This window comes from Plectropomus leopardus, chromosome 23, assembly GCF_008729295.1.
Source record: "Plectropomus leopardus isolate mb chromosome 23, YSFRI_Pleo_2.0, whole genome shotgun sequence".
Classification (NCBI taxonomy): domain Eukaryota; kingdom Metazoa; phylum Chordata; class Actinopteri; order Perciformes; family Serranidae; genus Plectropomus; species Plectropomus leopardus.
Window position 1 is genome coordinate 3,476,694 of NC_056485.1, and position 23,602 is coordinate 3,500,295.

Below are 23,602 nucleotides of genomic sequence, written 5' to 3' on the forward strand. Positions count from 1 at the left end.
CAGTTGGTTTGATTTCTTTTGAAAACATGTGAAAAGGGCAAAAAAAGTTGCTTGTTGCCTTTTTCCCATGTTTTTAAAAGAAATCAAAGGTCCAACAAACTGTGAAAAAAATGAGAAAATTAGCTGAATTTGCTGAGGGTGATTATTAGATGTCATCACAAAAAAAAACTAGGGAAAAATGTCCAGAAAATATAAATCTTCTAATTATATATTTAAAAATCGTGTTAAAGAAAAAAAACTCTCTCTCACCCTTTAGTACTTTTGAAGTAATCTTAATTTTTCTTTGTTTTTTTGCTGCTTTCTGTCAGGTAATTTTTTTTACTGATTTTTTATTTATTTATGTCCATCCCTTGTTATATAGTTCACTGACTTTTCCTTATGCTTATAAAAAGAAATCAATCTACTCTGGTTTCAAAGGCTTAACAAGGTTTATATGTCCTGCTGTGCACATGAATAGAAAAAAAAATCACCACCAAGAAAATAACCCCCCCCACACACTATAAAAACCCCCCAAAACAAATGAAACAAACAGCTTAGAAAAAAACATGATGTTATATACAGAGTGTTTCTTTGTAACCTGTCAGTACTTGTAAATTACAAAGAGGCTCTATGAGACTGCTGGAAAGTTTCCCTAAGTGCTCTCATGTCTGCTGCTGCTGCTGTTGTTGCTGCTGTTGCTGTTGTTGTTGCTGCTGCTGCTGCTGCTGCTGCTGCTCCAGCATGACTTCACAGGTCCGCCCCAGTTCTCCCAGTTTGACTTTGGCGTACTCTGCTCTGTTGAGCGCCATCTGACAGTCCTTCCTGGCTGAGTAAGTGGAGCCTTCGTGAGGTTGACCCGTAGCCACCTAAAGAAAAGACATCAGGGTTACTGCTTTGCTCTGCGGCTTGCAATATGATGCTCATATATATATATATATATATAAACAAAACCACTCCACAAAAAAGGAAAAAATAGATTGCTGAAAATTTTAAAAATTATACATTTTTTCTGTAACGTTTATTACTTTTTTTTTCTTGTAGAATTACAACTTTATTCCTGTAATATTATGACTGTTTTTTCTCAAAATTTAGACTTTTTTCCTCATAATAGTATGACTTCATTCTCAAAACCTGAGATTTTTCCAATGTGGCCCTAATCCTCCTCCATGTCAATGAATGTAACACTTAACCCTGTGAAACCTTAGCGAATCTGCTTTTCTTTTAAAAACATGGGAGGAAGGCAATTAGCAACTTAACAAGAAATGACCAAAAAAGTGAGTAACAGATCTATAAAAAGCTACAAGAAAATTCAGAAAATTAGCAAAAATAACCAAAACAACAGCAACAACAAAAAGTCAAAAACAAGCAAGAAAATGGCCTGAAAAAGGTGCTAAAAATTAAAAGTTATAGATTGTGTAACACATTTAAATACATGTAATTCTAATAACCATAAATATAGTTTGTGGACATTTTTGCCTTTAAAAATATTTTTCTAATATTTCTCTCTCCCTGTCCTTTTCTTAAACATTAATTTCAAGCTTGTTTTCTTGTTACTTTTTAACAATTTCTTGCAATTTGCTCATTGTGTTTTCCCACGTTTTTGAAGAGAATGAAACCTTTTTGTTACTCAACCAGTAGTGGGGCCTTAATTATCCTTAGCCACAAAGCGAAGTCCTTTATGTAAAACAGGTTTATTTTAGAGACAAGCCTTATTTCTAATTTCCTGTTTATGTATTTTTAATTATATTTCCTCATATTTTCATAAGAAGCCTTCCTGTTTTCCGATCTGCTCCCGTTTAAATTTGCTGTTAATGAAAACTTAACTCTTCCTCCATGTTTTGCTGTTGTCTTGAAGGAATAGTTCAGATTTTGGGGTTGGGTTGTATGAGGTACTAATAAATAGTGTGTTACATTCAGTTGATGTCAGTTAGCACGCCCCAGTTTGGAGAAGCAGGCTGGAGTCTGACATGGAAGCTAAGCAATGTGCTGCTGTGGAGGGGTCCGCAACAAGATGAATTTTAGACACCTAAAAAACAATATTAATTTAGGTGTACACTATATTGAGAGAATTTCCACAGCTTTCCCTTTCTGTCAGACAGTCCATTCAGACAGGGAAGCCATGGACAACTCCAGTTCCCATTTATGCTCTCTGAACAGAGGAGCTGCTGATATACCACTGCTTCTATCAGTTAGTCAGTTTGTAATATTCGTGAGTTCGGTTAATCAAAACAAACACTTTTAAACCCCAAAGTCACACAATAACACGAACAAAGTAACAGATGGAGGCAGCAGTAGACCAGCAGCTCCTGTGTTCAGAGATGTTAAATTATTGTTTTCCTCTATAGAATCTGGCTTTAAAGAGAGCGATGAAATAGCTTAATTTTCCAGTCAAACAGAAAGGTAGAGCAGTGAAAATACTCTCAGTATTGCGTTTACTTCAACTGATACAATTTATTTTGCTGGTGAGATGTTTTTTAGGTGGTCAAAATATGTTTTGTTGCAGACTCCTCCACAGCAGCACAGTTTCCAAACTGTAGACATGCTGACTGATATCTACTGTAAGTAATATACTGTTTATGAAGAAGTACCCCATGCAATCCCACTTGAAAAAATCTGAACTATCCCTTTAAGAAATTCATAATGTAGATTTCTACAGCACTATTTTAGTCACTATAGCCGTGCCAGTCTCTCATTTTAACATAAATACAATTTGCACTTTCAAATTTTGCTGTTTTTCTGTTTTTAAGCTGCCATCAGTGAAATGCAACACTTAATGTGCAGATTTTACATTAAAATACTTCCAGCAGGTCACAGGATTTCCTCTTGTCACCAGTAGGCTTTTAATTTGAAACATTTTCATTAAAGTGTAGCATTTCATTTAAGATGACTAGCAATTTAACAAAAAATGCAACATGGAAGTGATTAGTGACTGAAAACAGTATTTCTGTTGGAGAAGTGAAACATTTAGTGAGTATGCTGTGAACAGGTTGGACAAGTGCTGGGGAAATGTACATGACTGATTTTAAGAGCCTCTGTGTTTTAACCCAGCCATTATTGGTCCTTAAGCCGTCATTGAACACTCCTCGTTATTTACATACTAGCTTTTATGTTGAAATGTATGTTGTACCTGTATGTCAGGGTGTTTTTTTCCACTCTGCCTGTTCACTTATGATGTCTACAACTATTCTTTTTCTGCTTCATATTCTGTTGTACGTTATTTTAACTACGTGATATTCTACTGGCTTATATTGTATTATTTGCACACAGCTTAAAACAAAAGGTCAGTGTGGTCTACACACTTTGAAAAAGATATGTCAAATTATGAGATGCAAAATTGAAAGCAACTCCTAAACGATTGGTTATTTGTAAGAGGAAATATGTTTTGTATACAAACGTATCCTCACATTCCTCCAGTTGTATTTTTTAATGTATTCTACAAGAAATAAATTGTGACTGAGAATGACCAAATCCTGTCACTGGTGTCACTCCTCATATGTTCTGTCTCTTAACACCATTTCAGTTGAGCTCCTTTCCAACAAAAAAACCCCAGCTAACACCGTAACATCTGGCTTTTGTATGCAATGGGAAAGGTTACAATCAGCTTTCTCACACGGGTCAAAGGACTCTGCAGTCATCAGTGGGAATTATTGGCAGTGATGAAAATGCAACACCTGCGTGAACATGCTAATTTAAGCCCCTTAACCTGCGAGATGCAATGATGCACCACCACAAAATACCACAGTTTGTGGAGACTTGATAAATACAAGCTATAAAAGGAAGTAAAAAAAAAAAAAAAAAAAAAAAAAAAAAAAAAAAATATATATATATATATATATATATATATATATATAATTTAGTTTTCATCACAAATAAAAAGTAACATACAAACTAGCAAAACCACACCACCCACATACATAAAAACAAAGCCAACAAACAAACAAAAAACCCCAAAACAAACTGGACATAGAGCCATGTTAGCCTGTTACATTAAGAGAAAGGAAAAAGAAATGGGTAAGAGTTATAACAAAACTTGTCTTGGTGTCACACAATGAGGACTGAAGTTAATTGATGGGGATTGATATGTCTAATTATTAGGCTCTAGGTTCCATCAAATTTGCCCAGTGTGCTGTTTCAAATTCTCTCAGTGTGTATGTCTTGAGACTCACTTCCTTAAGCCATCTCGAGGAAACGAGGAGCACTGGTGGCTGCATGGTCACAGCAGTTCACATCATTTAGTGGCATCATGCCAAAAACTGGCATTTAAAGGGTAAAAATATTAGAGATTAACTAATTTTTCATAGTTATGATCAGAAGTGATGTTGGTTAAAATGTCTTGCTCAGTAAAAAAAAACAAAAAAAAAAAAACAAAGATATACTGTTCTTATTGCAGTTTTTTTTTTAAACTAGCATGGCACAAAAAAATGAATTGGATCAAAATCAGTGTTTTTGCAAATCACTGACGTGTCAATAAATAAATAAATTCAACATAGTATTTTGTAGGGGGAAAACAAACCTTTTTGTGTTTTTCTTTTTCATAAAAGCAACAATAATGTTATATAAACATACTTGCAATTTAAGGGTTAAAATTCTGGAGCTGAATTAATTTGTGGTGGTTATGATCAGTAATGATGTTGGTTAAAATATCTTACTCAATGGAAAATAATACAAGCACATAATATTTTTTAATTACAGTTAATTTTTAATCTGACACTGCTCAAAAAATAAAAATGCATCAAAATCAATGTTGTTGCTAATAATCGACACTGAAAAATAAATGAGTCCCCTTAGAATTTTGTAAAGGGAAAATAAAATCTTTTTGCATTAAAAAAAAATAATAAAAGTGATGTCATGTAAACAAACTGGCATTTATAGGGTTAAAATTCTGAAAACAAATTAATTTTTGTTAGTTAGTTAGATCAGGAGTGATGTTGGTTAAAAGATCTTCCTCAGCAGAAACTAACATAAACATACGCTATTTTTATTGCATTTTTTGTTTTTAAATCTGACAATGCAAAAAAGTGTTGTTTAAAAAAAGATTGAAGTCAGTGAAAGTGGAAACTGGTATTAATATACATTATTTAAATGGCAATTTTTTGGTGGGGTCATTTTTGTTTACCACTGGAGAGATGGGAAATTTTCTCGTGAGCTGCAATAAGAAACTTCATGTTCAACTTTTTGCAGAGTTTTGTTGGAAAAACCTTTATCCCAAATCCAGCCCTCAGTTCACCAGTAATAATGTGAACTAAGCTCATTGACAGCTTCATGCTCCAGATTCCAGAGTCAGTGGAGTCTTGGTTTTTCAAAGCAGAAACTAGGGACACAGCCGTATTTGCAAAGATGAATGTAAACAACAGTGTAGATGTGTGTTGTCCTCTGACAGCGGGCTCACTCCTCGGCTTCACTCTAACGTCTGATGGAGTCCTGTCACAAACTCCTGATAGCATGGCTCTGAAATGAACAGAGAAGATATCTGAAGTCATCATCTTATTTTCTAATTGATTTCAACAGCAGACATTTTGTAGATGGCCACAAACCTGAGTCTGGCTCAATAAACGAGTGTCTAATGAGGAAGTCCAAGACCACCATGGCAGAGTTGGGTTTAAAGTCATCAGTGGCTATCAGTTCCTTCACCTGAAACCAAGATGGAACCATCACAAATGACCCTTCTCATATTTTTAGGTATATAAAAACTTACCATTACCCCTCAAAATATAGTTATTTAGCAGGATCAGTGTTCAGAATACGTCAGAACTGCTGACCTTCTCTATGGGCAGGAGGTAGAAATCTTGCACCTCTCCATCTCCGACTCTGGGCTTGAACTCCACAGGAAGTTCCAGATCAAAGACAAACTGACTCTCTGCAAACAAGCCCTCTTCATCCTCATAGGTGTAGCTAGAAAAAACATTGAAGAATCAGAATTAGAATCTGGTTTTATTGCCAAGTACATTTACATATACAAGGAATGTGACTTGATGTTTTGGTGCAAAAAAATTAACATAAAGGACAGAAAAAAAATAGTGACTTTAAATAGAATAGAACATAAGAGAAAAAATATAGAAGCACTTTAATTATATAAAATTCCAAAAACAATATAAAGGACACAAAATGTATGTGCAAAAGGTGCAGTGGAGGGATCTGCTGCTGTCTGCAGTTTACCTGTTGTCTGTCCATGACGTAAAACGTGACACACCAAAACAACCCACACACACAAAGAAAGGCAGACTCATCTGACGCAGATACACAGCTTTGCTCTACAGGCAAAGTGAAAGCAGTCTATAGCCTATTTTTAGCAGGTTTACCCATGTTTGAAAAACCTACATGTGTGCTACTTTGGCGGCTTTCTTCAAAGCCAGACTTCACTGACAGAGACTGTCTGCTGCTATAGTTAAACGCTGACCTCTGAAAAATTCATCGATACATTTTCTGTTTTTGTATTTTTAATTCACCAGAAGCCTGTGATAAAAACGTTTATGCCACAGTTCCACATAATATAAATACTTGGTATTCCTTAAAACATTTTTTTAAGTTTAAAATATAAGGAAATTCTGAGTGTTCTAAAGTAAATTGATCTAACTTTCCTTTGAATTTTCTCCACAACAGTACAGGTACAGGTACAAAATGTTTCTGATATTAGAAAACCTCTGAAAGAAATCATTGATTTTTACAGTATGATTTGAGCTGACTCTCTGTTAACAGTTATGTGCAGTGAAACTGTGTCATGGTCATAGTCAGGGTCTTTTTAACAGAAATCCATTGTTGTCAGCTATTTTATCAAATTAGGACTTATTCACAGATGGCTTTATTTGGTTTATAAGATATGAGAAATAATTGCTGAAAAGCAAGTCTTCCTTTGTCCTTTTTGGTCGCTCCAGGCACCAGTACTGCAATAAATGGACGGGCATCAGAGTCTGTGTTATTCTTTTGTTTTTTTTCTGATACTCAACCAATCCAAGGTGCAGACCCAAACCAACATTTTAGTTCGTCTCTCAATACGTTTTGACTTTTTGTCTGTGATCCTCGGCTCCAGGTCCACTGATTCTTGCTAAAGACATAAATCTGTAAAAACACCTCACAAACATGTAATTTCATTTAAAAAAACGGTTCTGCAAGTTCCTTAAACACCACTGTAGTTTTGATCAAACGTTACTCAAACAGGAGGCAGTAGTGCATTTCTTAGGAACTATATTCAGCTGCGGATGGATCCTTAATGTGAATGATTACGGTAATAAGGGGCCATGTCACTCAGTGCAGCAGTTTGGCTCACTGATTAGTTTAGTTTTGGACAAAAATTGAGCTGTATGGCACAGAGGAAGACAAGATAAAAGATATATCAGGCTTTGACACTATACTTGTTATATATACCATTCACTGCTGGTTTGGGTCATTTACTCAGGTTTGTTGACAATAATTCACCAGCTGTATCCTTTCACTCCAAGAATATCTTTTTGTTTGATGAGTGGTGATATCAAGCTCACCTGACTGTGGATACAGGATGAGCCTTCTCAGCAATGGTTTCTGGGATACATGCTTCCTCCTGACATTCTTTGACCAGAGTGTGTTTGATGCCAACCCCAGCGGCCAGACCACCTGCTGCCTTCAAAAAAAAAAACAACACATGAGCCTTCTTGATTCATTTCTGGAAAACCGAATGAGAAAAGATTTAAATTTAAAATGGTGAACTTCTCCTTTAATTCACATCTTTTACCACAGTTTGCTGTATGTACTTGCGCACCTTATGTAGAAAGTAGGTGGGTTTCCATTAACCATCAAATTGTGCAAATTGAAATTTCGATTATAATTCGCCTAATGGCAATTTTGAAAAAACTCCCATTTATCACAAATAAAAAGTTTTTACGCTTGCATAAGGTGGCATTTCAGGTAATTTGAAAAAAATCATATTTTGCAAAGCTACAATGGAAACACTTTTTTTTTTTTAGGTCACATGATGCTATGGCTATGTGCTTGTCAGTAGGAACTGGCTGCCTCATGATGCAGCAGGAGCTACAAGAGGTGTTACTGCATCACATAACTCTTCAAAAGTTGAGCAGTTTTTAATCCACAATTTCTGAAATGTGAAATGTGGACTATCATCTCCCAGAAATCCCTAATTTGTGGCTGCTCCCACATATAAGGGGCTCGTCTTTCCATTATGGCATAACACGCCTACGTGGCCTTGGATTGGATATAATGACGGCTAGTGTGGTGGCTGCAATAGAAATAAAGCTGCTAATGTTTTGAGCAGCCATCACCATGCTTCTTGGAATGTTATCACCAGAGGAGAAGTCTCAGATTATCAATCAATAGAGACAGTTATCTTGCAATTGTGCTTTATCAACATTTCGAAAATATCACTGTAAATCTGTCATGGAAACCCACCTAGTGTCAGTGTACTCACCACATTGTCCAGCAGTCCAGGGAAGGTCTGTTTAGTCGCGGAGCGTCGTGCGAGCCACATGCTGACTTCCCCACTGTCACTGACAGTGTAGCCATTGATATGGACTCCATAGCGCTTCACCCCAAAAAGACCTGAGGTGTGACATCACAGTCAGCTCATGCAACACTAATATTAATCAAATATTATGGAGCTGCCGCTGTTTGTGCCAAACTTACTTGTAGCTGCTCTTTCCATCCACATCAGGGGAGGGTCAAAGAATTTTGACATCACACTGTACTTCTGAAAAAAGGTAGGAATGCTTCAGAATTACTGTAATCATGTGGTGTTACTGACAACACTGAGGGTCATTTTAGGTATTAGGGTGTGATTTTTACTATTCTTATTTTTACAGTCCAAGATCCAGTCCAGTTTAGAGGCCCTGACACACCAAGCCAACAGTTGGCCGCGGTGAACACATCTGTTGTCGCTGTGGTGTGTCATGCAGTTTTGGCCCTTGCTGTCTTTTTACTACCGACTTAGCATGTTGAATTATCTGCGGCCTTGGAGATAAGAAACAGAAGTGAGGAAAGTAAACAAGGAGCTAAAGTCAAGAGGAATGAGATCGAAACTTAATTGTTGAATAAGGTCAGACAGCTGTTCTTTAGCCATCGAGCTCTTTAGCAGAAATGTTTCCTGATGCTTTGTGTTGTTGGTACATATGCTTTGTTCTTTCAGCATCAGGTTGTGTTGTGTTGTGTTGTGTTGTGTTGTGTTGTGTTGTGTTGTGTTGTGTTGTTGTGTTGTGTTGTGTTGTGTTGTTGTGTGTTGTGTTGTAGATGTGCTAAGAGGTGAACCAGTGTTCGGTTTGCTTTGTTTATGTGCAAGATTTTGGCAGAGACATGCTGACTTGTGGCATTGTGACTTGTGCATGTATGCATGTATATATACAGTATATGTGTGTGTGTGTGTGTGTGTGTGTGTGTGTGTGTGTGTGTTCAAGTGTTCATTTTTTGATAAGTTTACTTTTAATTAGTTACTCGATGCTATAAAAAAGGGTTTGATGGCATTACTGACATCTGTGTGTAACAATTGGTATATACAGTCTACGGTTCTTTATACTGTAGTTCCTTTATAGCCTAATGTTAGCTTTTTACTTCTGGTGACTGCATATTTAAAACCAAGGACCACTGGACTCAGTGACTACAGACCTGTCGTCTTGACCTCTGTGCTGATGAAGTCCTTTGAGCACCTTGTACTGTCACACCTGAAACACATCTCAGACCCTCTCCTGGACCCCCTGCAGTTTGCCTATAGAGCCAACAGGTCTGTAGACGATGCTGTCAGCCTGGCCCTCCACTTCATCCTCGAGCATCTGGACTCAGCAGGAACCAACGCCAGGATCCTGTTTGTGGATTTCAGCTCTGTTTATAATGCAATTATTCTGGCTCTGCTACAGGACAAGCTCTCCAAGATGAACGTGCCTGACTCCACCTGCAGGTGGATCACAGACTTCCTGTCTGACAGGAAGCAGCAGGTGAAGCTGGGGAAGCATGTTTCTGACAGCAGAACCATCAGCCATGGCTCCCCTCAATGCTGCGTTCTTTCTCCTCTCCTTTTCTCCCTGTACACAAACAGCTGCAGCTCAAGTCATCAGTCCATCAAGCTCCTCAAATTCACAGACACACCACCTTCATTGGACTCATCTCTGGTGGGGATGAGTCCGCCTACAGGTGGAGGTGACCATCTGGTGACCTGGTGCGGCGAGAACAACTTAGAGCTCAATGCTCTGAAGACAGTGGAGATGGTAGTGGATTTCAGAAGGATCGCTGCAGCCCCCCCCCCCATCACCCTCTGTGACTCCCCAGTTTCCACTGTGGAGTCTTTCCACCTCCTGGGGACCATCATCACCCAGGACCTCAAGTGGGAGCTGAACATCAGCTCCCTCATCAAGAAAGCACAGCAGAGGATGTACTTCCTGCGGCAGCTGAAGAAATTCAACCTGCCAAAGACAATGATGGTGCACTTCTACACTCATCATGAGTCCATCCTCACCTCCTCCATCACAGTCTGGTACGCTGCAGCAACGGCGAGGGACAAGAACAGGCTGCAGCGTATCATCATCAGAGAGGGTGATTGGCTGCCACCTGCCATCTCTCCATGACCTGTACACCTCCAGGGCCCTGCGGTGTGCAGGTAGAAATTGTGGCCGACCCCACCCCACCCCAACTCTTTTTTGACCCTCCCCTCTGGCAAGAGGCTGCGGTCCATCAGGACCAAAACCTCACGACTCAGTTTCTTCCCCTCTGCTGTCACCATCATGAACAATACATTATTCATCCTTTGAAACCTGGATCAACATCAGTTTTCTTGTGCGGTGTTCAGATGCCTTTTAAAAGCTGTTTAACCCTTTGAAACCGGAACACTGGTTTGATTTCTTTCAAAAACATGGGGAAAAAGGCAGTTAGCAACTTGGCAAGACATGTTCCATGAAATTTCAAGAAATAAGTAGATTTGGAGATTAAAAAATAAAACCAAAAAAAAGCTAGGGGAGAAAATGTCCTCAAAACTGTATAATAATTATCATAACTGGATATTTAAAATAATTTCACGGAATCACTATTATTTTAAGTGCTTTTTTCAGGGCATTGACTTGTTTTTTTTTTTTTTTTTATTTCTTTTTTAAAACTAACATTTTCTTTGTCTTTTTCTGTAAAAATGTCAGTTAACTTTCTTGTATTTTATTTTTTACAATATAGTTTAAATATAGTTCATTTAGTTTTTGGGTCAATTCTAATCAAGCTCCTCATTGCATTTGTGTGTGTGTGTGTGTGTGTGTGTGTGTGTGTGTGTGTGTGTGTGTGTGTGTGTCTCACCTCGTCTCTCCATCCTTTGAGGCAGGTCAGGGAGGGCTCGTGTCTGAGACTCTGCAGGACAGTGTCCACGGCCTCAGACCTGCGCTGGTAAGAGTCCAGGCTGGGACACAGGGTCACAGCGCCCCCCTGTGGCGGGCAGAACACCTCTGGATAGCGGCTCAGCAGTGCAGCTACATGAGGAGGAACCCAGCCCACTTGAGATTTGTTTATCTCAAACCGTAAGCACTTAGCACGACAGGAGCCTGTGGGAGCAAGATTGCAATGTTTAGTGAAAAAACAGCTTTTCATACCGTCGACCGCGTGTTGAATTCTCACTCAGTGTCTCTGTGTACCTGCTAAATAAAAGTTATTCATTCGGCGGATGAGTTGAAGTATTTTCTCTGACCAGGCACAGTTAGCCATTTCCTCTCTGTCAGCAAAGCACCTGTCAAGTACCACAGCAGTAAGTGCGCTTGAGTTCAACTAAGTGGACGAGTCTACTACTGTTTACACTGGACGTAAACACCATTAGTGAATACAGAGCTGGTCGCCATATTTTTCTCCCATCGGCCCGCTGTAATGCGCAGGTCTGCTTCTCCGTGGCTGAGATTGTTGCCTGAGATTGGTCTGCCAGGTAGAACCATAGACTATAACGTTATATTATAGCCTATAAGTATATAAAGATATATTTATATACAGTCCATGGGTAGAACTCCCTCCATCTATATAGATAGATAGATAGATAGATAGATAGATAGATAGATAGATAGATGTACTTTATTGGTCTTTAGCAGCAGGTTATTTTAGAGGGTTTTTTAGAGATAGGAAATAAAAAGTACTGGTGTAAAGGGCTTTACATCTAAAGCTTCATTTATATCGAAATGAAACGATGTTTAGGTCCAGGATATTACTTCTTTAAGGATATTTTGTTATTTCTTGGTTTCAGAGAATAAAAGTATCATAAGCAAGCCCACAGAAAGAACAAGGGTTTTCAACATCTACATATTTAGAAATTACAGAATTTACTGGATAGATTTCATGCAAGATTTCATTCGATAGTTTTTATGGAACAAAAGAAAGTCATGAAGTCACACACTCCGGTACAAGCACCGGAAACTGGAAACTGGAAACTGCACACACTGTAACCAGCCAGAAACAGCTGAACATGTGGTACTTGACTGCAAGCATTACGGTAACCACAGAAAGAATCTTGTTCAGTCACTAAAGAAGGCAAAACTCCACAACTTTACATTAACAGGGCTATTGGGGAAATTAATAGGTAAAACAAAGCACGACATTATTAAGTTCCTGAGATAAACTGAGTTAGAGTCTATGTTTTTTATTTAGTTAGTTATTTTTACTGTCTAATCGCTTGCTCCACTCCAGTTGGTGGCGGTAATGCACCGGAAAGTTTGTCAACCACCAATAAACCTCAAAGAAGAAGGAGAAGACACTCCGGTACAGCAGGTGGCGGCATGCACCGTAACGCTGCTGTGTTGCCCGCCAATATAACTGAAGAAGAGGAATAAGAAGCGGCAGCACTGCAAATAAACACAAAGAAGGAATGACAGAGTAAAGAACATGTAATGGTGTGAGGGTGAGATTCAGCCAGTAGTCTCTTAAATGTTTAAGAACCGGGAGGCTCCATGTGTGTGTGAGATATGAAGGAGAGTCCTGCAGCTCAGCGGCTCTGTCAGCTGCTCTCTCCTGTTAGCTAGCTGTAGCTCCTAGCTAGCCTGTGTGTCGGCTAACACTCACACAGCCTCACTTTTTCACCACAAAAAGAGGAAACATTTACCAATTGAAGACGATTCTTTAATTTGGACAAACAGGTAAGATTTCTTCGCTGTCTGAAATAACGCATTCCTCTGTCCTGTGCGCTCCTGCACAGTCGGCTAACGTTCAGTGAGAGGGCTCACCAAACTGCATTCAAAACTCTTACAAACGGAAATTGATCTTAATGTATAGACGACATATACGGAGCCACCGCAAGATATTCCCAGGAAGACTACCGTTTTACTGTCAAGCAGCCTTACGGCATATATGCTATACACACAAGGCTGATTTCAAGTCCTTCACGAGACTCTAAATGTTTATGTATGTGGCGATAAGACGCACTGTAATGGTGTTTTCACACACACACACACCTCTCAATATTAAGAAAGGCTTCACGACCTCATGTTTATTCTTTGGGGCCATCACAAAGCCGGTAAGTCACAGTGCCAGCCAAGTAGCAGTGGTCAGAATATGTTTGTAACTGCTTAACAAATGAGTTAACACCCAGCTACAGAAGACATTATATGACAGAAAATACTCCGACTAAATTCTTACCAGATATCTTGCGTGTTGCATTGCATTATCAGTCGTCTATACATTAAGATCAATTTCCGTTTGTAAGAGTTTTGAATGCAGTTTTAAATCATTGCCCTCTCACTGAACGTTAAGCCGACTGGTTATGTGAGCGCACAAGGACAGTAGGAATGCGTTATTTCAGACAGCGAAGAAATCTTTCCTGTTTGTCCAAATTTCTAGAATAGTCCAAGGCTCAATTGGTAAATGTTTCCTCCTTTTTGTGGTGAAAAAGTTTGCTGTTTGAGTGTTAGTCGACACACAGTACCCCTAGTTAGGAGCTACAGCTATCTAACAGGAGAGAGCAGCTGACAGAGCCGCTGAGCTGCAGGACTCTCCTTCATAACTCTCACACACACACGGTAGCCTCCCGGTTCTTAAACATTTAGAGACTACTGCTGAATTACTCCCCTCACACCATTTAAAGTTCTTTACTGCTGTCATATCCTTCTTTGTGTTTATTTGCAGTGCTGCCGCTTCTTATTCCTCTTCTTCAGTTTATTGGCGGGCAACACAGCAGCGTTACGGTGCATGCCGCCACCTGCTGTACCGGAGTGTCTTCTCCTTCTTATTTGAGGTTTATTGGTGGTTGACAAACTTTCCGGTGGCATTACCGCTAAAATGGAGTGGAGCAAGCGATTAGACAGTAAAATAACTAACTTAAAAAAAAAACATAGACTAACCTAACTCAGTTCATCTCAGGAACTTAATAATCCACATCATGCTTTGTTTTACCTATTAATTTCCCCAATAGCCCTGTTAATGTAAAGTTGTGGATTTTGCCTTCTTTAGTGAATGAATTTAGATTCTTTCTGTGGTTACCGTAATGCTTGCAGTCAAGTACCACATGTTCAGCTGTTTCTGGCTGGTACCACAGTGTGTGCAATTTATTGACAGTTTCCAGTTTCCGCACTTTTGTACCGGAGTGTGTGACTTCGTGACTTTCTTTTGTTCCATAAAAACTATCGAATGAAATCTTGCATATTGAAATCTATCCAGTAAATTCTGTAATTTCTAAATTGTAGATGTTGAAAACATTTTGTCATGCATGAATTGTTCTTTTCTGTGGCTTGCTTATTAGATACTTTTATTCTCTGAATACCAAGAAATAACAAATTATCCTTTAAAGAAGTAAATTATCCTGGACCTAAACATCGTTTTTCATTTGGATATAAATGAAGGCTTTAGATGAAAGCCCTTTGACACCAGTATTTTTATTTCCTATCTCTAAAAAACCCTCTAAAATATACCTTGCTGCTAAAGACAAATAAAGTGCATCTATCTATTATCTATCTATTTCTTTTTAGATGGAGGGAGTTCTACCCATGGACTGTTCTATAAATATATCTTTATATACTTCCCTATAATATAACGTTATAGTCTATGGGTTTCTACCTGGCATTTACCAGGTCCCTCATGCAACAATCTCAGCCACGGAGAAGCAGACCTGCGCATTACAGCGGGCCGATGGGAGAAAAAATATGGCGACCAGCTCTGTATTCACTAATGGTGTTTACAAGTCCAGTGTAAACAGATAGTAGACTCAGTCCACTTAGTTGAACCAAGCGCACTTACTGCTGTGGTACTTGACAGATGCTTTGCTGACAGAGAGGAAATGGCTAACTGTGCCTGGTCAAGAAAATACTTCAACTCATCCGCCGAATGAATAACTTTTATTTAGTCAGGTCACACAGAGACACTGAGTGAAATTCAACACGCGGTCGACGGTATGAAAAGCTGTTTTTTTTTTCACTAAACATTGCAATCTATGCTCCCACAGGCTCCTGTCGTGCTAAGTGCTTACGGTTTGTAGATAAACAAATCTCCCAAGTGGGCTGGGTTCCTCCTCATGTAGCTGCCTGCTGAGCCGCTATCCAGAGGTGTTCTTCCCGCCACAGGGGGGCGCCAGTGACCCTGTGTCCAGCCTGGACTCTTACCAGCGCAGGTCTGAGGCCGTGGACACTGTCCTGCAGATTCTCAGACACGAGCCCTCCATGACCTGCCTCAAAGGTTGGAGAGACGAGGTGAGACACACACACACACACACACACACACACACACACACACACACCCACACACAAATGCAATGAGGAGCTTGATTAGAATTGACCCAAAAACTAAATGAACTATTTTTAAACTATAATTGTAAAAAAATAAAATACAAGAAAGTTAACTGACATTTTTACAGAAAAAGACAAAGAAAATGTTAGTTTTAAAAAAGAAATAAACAAAAAAAAAAAAAAAACAAGTCAATGCCCTGAAAAAAGCACTTAAAATAATAGTGATTCCGTGAAATTATTTTAAATATCCAGTTATGATAATTATTATACAGTTTTGAGGACATTTTCTCCCCAAGCTTTTTTTTTGGTTTTATTTTTTAATCTCCAAATCTACTTATTTCTTGAAATTTCATGGAACATGTCTTGCCAAGTTGCTAACTGCCTTTTTCCCCATGTTTTTGAAAGAAATCAAACCAGTGTTCCGGTTTCAAAGGGTTAAACAGCTTTTAAAAGGCATCTGAACACCGCACAAGAAAACTGATGTTGATCCAGGTTGAGGGGTCGGCCACAATTCTACCTGCACGCCTCAGGGCCCTGGAGGTGTACAGGTCATGGAGAGATGGCAGGTGGCAGCCAATCACCCTCTCTGCAGCGTGATGATACGCTGCAGCCTGTTCTTGTCCCTCGCCGTGGCTGCAGCGTACCACACTGTGATGGAGGAGGTGAGGATGGACTCAATGATGGCAGTGTAGAAGTGCACCATCATTGTCTTTGGCAGGTTGAATTTCTTCAGCTGCCGCAGGAAGTACATCCTCTGCTGGGCTTTCTTGATGAGGGAGCTGATGTTCAGCTCCCACTTGAGGTCCTGGGTGATGATGGTCCCCAGGAGGCGGAAAGACTCCACAGTGGAAACTGGGGAGTCACAGAGGGTGATGGGGGCGGGGGCGGCAGCGATCCTTCTGAAATCCACTACCATCTCCACTGTCTTCAGAGCATTGAGCTCTAAGTTGTTCTCACTGCACCAGGTCACAGATGGTCAACCTCCCACCTGTAGGCGGACTCATCCCCACCAGAGATGAGTCCAATGAGGGTGGTGTCGTCCGCGAACTTGAGGAGCTTGACGGACTGATGACTTGGTGCAGCTGTTTGTGTACAGGGAGAAGAAGGAGAGGAGAAAGAACGCAGCCTTGAGGGGAGCCGGTGCTGATGGTTCTGCTGTCAGAAACATGCTTCCCCAGCTTCACCTGCTGCTTCCTGTCAGACAGGAAGTCTGTGATCCACCTGCAGGTGGAGTCAGGCACGTTCAGCTTGGAGAGCTTGTCCTGTAGCAGAAAAGAACAGCTGTCTGACCTTATTCAACAATTAAGTTTCGATCTCATAGTCCTCTTGACTTTAGCTCCTTGTTTACTTTCCTCACTTCTGTTTCTTATCTCCAAGGCCGCAGATAATTCAACATGCTAAGTCGGTAGTAAAAAGACAGCAAGGGCCAAAACTGCATGACACACCACAGCGACAACAGATGTTCACCGCGGCCAACTGTTGGCTTGGTGTGTCAGGGCCTCTAAACTGGACTGGATCTTGGACTGTAAAAATAAGAATAGTAAAAATCACACCCTAATACCTAAAATGACCCTCAGTGTTGTCAGTAACACCACATGATTACAGTAATTCTGAAGCATTCCTACCTTTTTTCAGAAGTACAGTGTGATGTCAAAATTCTTTGACCCTCCCCTGATGTGGATGGAAAGAGCAGCTACAAGTAAGTTTGGCACAAACAGCGGCAGCTCCATAATATTTGATTAATATTAGTGTTGCATGAGCTGACTGTGATGTCAGACTTCTCCTCTGGTGATAACATTCCAAGAAGCATGGTGATGGATGCTCAAAACATTAGCAGCTTTATTTCTATTGCAGCCACCACACTAGCCGTCATTATATCCAATCCAAGGCCACGTAGGCGTGTTATGGAGCCATAATGGAAAGACGAGCCCCTTATATGTGGGAGCAGCCACAAATGAGGGATTTCTGGGAGATGATAGTCCACATTTCACATTTCAGAGGAATTGTGGATTAAAAACTGCTCAACTTTTTTGAAGAGTTATGTGATGCAATAAACACCTCTTGTAGCTCCTGCTGCATCATGAGGCAGCCAGTTCCTACTGACAAGCACATAGCCATAGCATCATGTGACCTAGAAAAGAAAAAAAGTGTTTCCATTGTAGCTTTGCAAAATATGATTTTTTCAATATTACCTGAAATGCCACCTCATGCAAGCGTAAAAAACTTTTTATTTGTGATAAATGGGAGTTTTTTCAAATTGCCATTAGGCGAATTATAATCGAAATTTCAATTTGCACAATTTGATGGTTAATGGAAACCCACCTACTTTCTACATAAGGTGCGCAAGTACATACAGCAAACTGTGGTAAAAGATGTGAATTAAAGGAGAAGTTCACCATTTTAAATTTAAATCTTTTCTCATTCGGTTTTCCAGAAATGAATCAAGAAGGCTCATGTGTTGTTGTTTTTTTTTGAAGGCAGCAGGTGGTCTGGCCGCTGGGGTTGGCATCAAACACACTCTGGTCAAAGAATGTCAGGAGGAAGCATGTATCCCAGAAACCATTGCTGAGAAGGCTCATCCTGTATCCACAGTCAGGTGAGCTTGATATCACCACTCATCAAACAAAAAGATATTCTTGGAGTGAAAGGATACAGCTGGTGAATTATTGTCAACAAACCTGAGTAAATGACCCAAACCAGCAGTGAATGGTATATATAACAAGTATAGTGTCAAAGCCTGATATATCTTTTATCTTGTCTTCCTCTGTGCCATACAGCTCAATTTTTGTCCAAAACTAAACTAATCAGTGAGCCAAACTGCTGCACTGAGTGACATGGCCCCTTATTACCGTAATCATTCACATTAAGGATCCATCCGCAGCTGAATATAGTTCCTAAGAAATGCACTACTGCCTCCTGTTTGAGTAACGTTTGATCAAAACTACAGTGGTGTTTAAGGAACTTGCAGAACCGTTTTTTTTTTGAGCAATGAAATTACATGTTTGTGAGGTGTTTTTTTACAGATTTATGTCTTTAGCAAGAATCAGTGGACCTGGAGCCGAGGATCACAGACAAAAAGTCAAAACGTATTGAGAGACGAACTAAAATGTTGGTTTGGGTCTGCACCTTGGATTGGTTGAGTATCAGAAAAAAAACAAAAGAATAACACAGACTCTGATGCCCGTCCATTTATTGCAGTACTGGTGCCTGGAGCGACCAAAAAGGACAAAGGAAGACTTGCTTTTCAGCAATTATTTCTCATATCTTATAAACCAAATAAAGCCATCTGTGAATAAGTCCTAATTTGATAAAATAGCTGACAACAATGGATTTCTGTTAAAAAGACCCTGACTATGACCATGACACAGTTTCACTGCACATAACTGTTAACAGAGAGTCAGCTCAAATCATACTGTAAAAATCAATGATTTCTTTCAGAGGTTTTCTAATATCAGAAACATTTTGTACCTGTACCTGTACTGTTGTGGAGAAAATTCAAAGGAAAGTTAGATCAATTTACTTTAGAACACTCAGAATTTCCTTATATTTTAAACTTAAAAAAATGTTTTAAGGAATACCAAGTATTTATATTATGTGGAACTGTGGCATAAACGTTTTTATCACAGGCTTCTGGTGAATTAAAAATACAAAAACAGAAAATGTATCGATGAATTTTCATAGAGGTCAGCGTTTAACTATAGCAGACTATATGACAGTCTCTGTCAGTGAAGTCTGGCTTTGAAGAAAGCCGCCAAAGTAGCACACATGTAGGTTTTTCAAACATGGGTAAACCTGCTAAAAATAGGCTATAGACTGCTTTCACTTTGCCTGTAGAGCAAAGCTGTGTATCTGCGTCAGATGAGTCTGCCTTTCTTTGTGTGTGTGGGTTGTTTTGGTGTGTCACGTTTTACGTCATGGACAGACAACAGGTAAACTGCAGACAGCAGCAGATCCCTCCACTGCACCTTTTGCACATACATTTTGTGTCCTTTATATTGTTTTTGGAATTTTATATAATTAAAGTGCTTCTATATTTTTTTCTCTTATGTTCTATTCTATTTAAAGTCACTATTTTTTTTTCTGTCCTTTATGTTAATTTTTTTGCACCAAAACATCAAGTCACATTCCTTGTATATGTAAATGTACTTGGCAATAAAACCAGATTCTAATTCTGATTCTTCAATGTTTTTTCTAGCTACACCTATGAGGATGAAGAGGGCTTGTTTGCAGAGAGTCAGTTTGTCTTTGATCTGGAACTTTCCTGTGGAGTTCAAGCCCAGAGTCGGAGATGGAGAGGTGCAAGATTTCTACCTCCTGCCCATAGAGAAGGTCAGCAGTTCTGACGTATTCTGAACACTGATCCTGCTAAATAACTATATTTTGAGGGGTAATGGTAAGTTTTATATACCTAAAATATGAGAAGGGTCATTTGTGATGGTTCCATCTTGGTTTCAGGTGAAGGAACTGATAGCCACTGATGACTTTAAACCCAACTCTGCCATGGTGGTCTTGGACTTCCTCATTAGACACTCGTTTATTGAGCCAGACTCAGGTTTGTGGCCCATCTACAAAATGTCTGCTGTTGAAATCAATTAGAAAATAAGATGATGACTTCAGATATCTTCTCTGTTCATTTCAGAGCCATGCTATCAGGAGTTTGTGACAGGACTCCATCAGACGTTAGAGTGAAGCCGAGGAGTGAGCCCGCTGTCAGAGGACAACACACATCTACACTGTTGTTTACATTCATCTTTGCAAATACGGCTGTGTCCCTAGTTTCTGCTTTGAAAAAACCAAGACTCCACTGACTCTGGAATCTGGAGCATGAAGCTGTCAATGAGCTTTAGTTCACATTATTACTGGTGAACTGAGGGCTGGATTTGGGATAAAGGTTTTTCCAACAAAACTCTGCAAAAAGTTGAACATGAAGTTTCTTATTGCAGCTCACGAGAAAATTTCCCATCTCTCCAGTGGTAAAACAAAAATGACCCCACCAAAAAATTGCCATTTAAATAATGTATATTAATACCAGTTTCCACTTTCACTGACTTCAATCTTTTAAACAACTTTAAACAACACTTTTTTGCATTGTCAGATTTAAAAACAAAAAACAATGCAATAAAAATAGCGTATGTTTATGTTAGTTTCTGCTGAGGAAGATCTTTTAACCAACATCACTCCTGATCTAACTAACTAACAAAAATTAATTTGTTTTCAGAATTTTAACCCTATAAATGCCAGTTTGTTTACATGACATCACTTTTATTATTTTTTTTTTTAATGCAAAAAGATTTTATTTTCCCTTTACAAAATTCTAAGGGGACTCATTTATTTTTCAGTGTCGATTATTAGCAACAACATTGATTTTGATGCATTTTTATTTTTTGAGCAGTGTCAGATTAAAAATTAACTGTAATTAAAAAATATTATGTGCTTGTATTATTTTCCATTGAGTAAGATATTTTAACCAACATCATTACTGATCATAACCACCACAAATTAATTCAGCTCCAGAATTTTAACCCTTAAATTGCAAGTATGTTTATATAACATTATTGTTGCTTTTATGAAAAAGAAAAACACAAAAAGGTTTGTTTTCCCCCTACAAAATACTATGTTGAATTTATTTATTTATTGACACGTCAGTGATTTGCAAAAACACTGATTTTGATCCAATTCATTTTTTTGTGCCATGCTAGTTTAAAAAAAAAACTGCAATAAGAACAGTATATCTTTGTTTTTTTTTTTTTTGTTTTTTTTACTGAGCAAGACATTTTAACCAACATCACTTCTGATCATAACTATGAAAAATTAGTTAATCTCTAATATTTTTACCCTTTAAATGCCAGTTTTTGGCATGATGCCACTAAATGATGTGAACTGCTGTGACCATGCAGCCACCAGTGCTCCTCGTTTCCTCGAGATGGCTTAAGGAAGTGAGTCTCAAGACATACACACTGAGAGAATTTGAAACAGCACACTGGGCAAATTTGATGGAACCTAGAGCCTAATAATTAGACATATCAATCCCCATCAATTAACTTCAGTCCTCATTGTGTGACACCAAGTTTTTGTTATAACTCTTACCCATTTCTTTTTCCTTTCTCTTAATGTAACAGGCTAACATGGCTCTATGTCCAGTTTGTTTTGGGGTTTTTTGTTTGTTTGTTGGCTTTGTTTTTATGTATGTGGGTGGTGTGGTTTTGCTAGTTTGTATGTTACTTTTTTGTGATGAAAACTAAATTATATATATATATATATATATATATATATATATATTTTTTTTTTTTTTTTTTTTTTTTTTTTTTTACTTCCTTTTATAGCTTGTATTTATCAAGTCTCCACAAACTGTGGTATTTTGTGGTGTGGTGCATCATTGCATCTCGCAGGTTAAGGGGCTTAAATTAGCATGTTCACGCAGGTGTTGCATTTTCATCACTGCCAATAATTCCCACTGATGACTGCAGAGTCCTTTGACCCGTGTGAGAAAGCTGATTGTAACCTTTCCCATTGCATACAAAAGCCAGATGTTACGGTGTTAGCTGGGGTTTTTTTGTTGGAAAGGAGCTCAACTGAAATGGTGTTAAGAGACAGAACATATGAGGAGTGACACCAGTGACAGGATTTGGTCATTCTCAGTCACAATTTATTTCTTGTAGAATACATTAAAAAATACAACTGGAGGAATGTGAGGATACGTTTGTATACAAAACATATTTCCTCTTACAAATAACCAATCGTTTAGGAGTTGCTTTCAATTTTGCATCTCATAATTTGACATATCTTTTTCAAAGTGTGTAGACCACACTGACCTTTTGTTTTAAGCTGTGTGCAAATAATACAATATAAGCCAGTAGAATATCACGTAGTTAAAATAACGTACAACAGAATATGAAGCAGAAAAAGAATAGTTGTAGACATCATAAGTGAACAGGCAGAGTGGAAAAAAACACCCTGACATACAGGTACAACATACATTTCAACATAAAAGCTAGTATGTAAATAACGAGGAGTGTTCAATGACGGCTTAAGGACCAATAATGGCTGGGTTAAAACACAGAGGCTCTTAAAATCAGTCATGTACATTTCCCCCAGCACTTGTCCAACCTGTTCACAGCATACTCACTAAATGTTTCACTTCTCCAACAGAAATACTGTTTTCAGTCACTAATCACTTCCATGTTGCATTTTTTGTTAAATTGCTAGTCATCTTAAATGAAATGCTACACTTTAATGAAAATGTTTCAAATTAAAAGCCTACTGGTGACAAGAGGAAATCCTGTGACCTGCTGGAAGTATTTTAATGTAAAATCTGCACATTAAGTGTTGCATTTCACTGATGGCAGCTTAAAAACAGAAAAACAGCAAAATTTGAAAGTGCAAATTGTATTTATGTTAAAATGAGAGACTGGCACGGCTATAGTGACTAAAATAGTGCTGTAGAAATCTACATTATGAATTTCTTAAAGGGATAGTTCAGATTTTTTCAAGTGGGATTGCATGGGGTACTTCTTCATAAACAGTATATTACTTACAGTAGATATCAGTCAGCATGTCTACAGTTTGGAAACTGTGCTGCTGTGGAGGAGTCTGCAACAAAACATATTTTGACCACCTAAAAAACATCTCACCAGCAAAATAAATTGTATCAGTTGAAGTAAACGCAATACTGAGAGTATTTTCACTGCTCTACCTTTCTGTTTGACTGGAAAATTAAGCTATTTCATCGCTCTCTTTAAAGCCAGATTCTATAGAGGAAAACAATAATTTAACATCTCTGAACACAGGAGCTGCTGGTCTACTGCTGCCTCCATCTGTTACTTTGTTCGTGTTATTGTGTGACTTTGGGGTTTAAAAGTGTTTGTTTTGATTAACCGAACTCACGAATATTACAAACTGACTAACTGATAGAAGCAGTGGTATATCAGCAGCTCCTCTGTTCAGAGAGCATAAATGGGAACTGGAGTTGTCCATGGCTTCCCTGTCTG

The 23,602-nt window shown here is 38.6% G+C and overlaps 1 protein-coding gene and 1 pseudogene across 1 annotated transcript; one reads left to right on the plus strand and one right to left on the minus strand.

Annotated features, from left to right (window-relative positions):
* Positions 1-5,283: 5,283 nt before the first annotated feature.
* LOC121962277 (nudix hydrolase 20, chloroplastic-like) lies at positions 5,284-11,793 on the minus strand. The gene is made up of 8 exons (XM_042512510.1): positions 11,559-11,793; positions 11,227-11,468; positions 8,590-8,653; positions 8,375-8,505; positions 7,455-7,573; positions 5,739-5,871; positions 5,514-5,610; positions 5,284-5,427 (listed from the first exon to the last, which is right to left on the minus strand). Exons 1-8 carry the CDS (start codon positions 11,626-11,628, stop codon positions 5,378-5,380), a joined length of 906 nt encoding a protein of 301 aa, XP_042368444.1. The 5' UTR covers positions 11,629-11,793; the 3' UTR covers positions 5,284-5,377.
* Positions 11,794-15,169: 3,376 nt separating this feature from the next.
* Positions 15,170-20,447, plus strand: LOC121962391 (annotated as a pseudogene).
* Positions 20,448-23,602: the final 3,155 nt, after the last annotated feature.

Bases quoted from the DNA above. Each gene is read 5' to 3' on its own strand.
- LOC121962277 (XM_042512510.1), bottom strand. From the start codon at position 11,628: ATGGCTAACTGTGCCTGGTCAGAGAAAATACTTCAACTCATCCGCCGA. The intron at 7,574-8,374 runs GTGAGTACACTG...TTTTTTTTGAAG, and splicing joins CTGGACTGCTGGACAATGTG to GCAGCAGGTGGTCTGGCCGC. The intron at 5,872-7,454 runs GTGAGCTTGATA...TGTTTTTTCTAG, and splicing joins CATCCTGTATCCACAGTCAG to CTACACCTATGAGGATGAAG.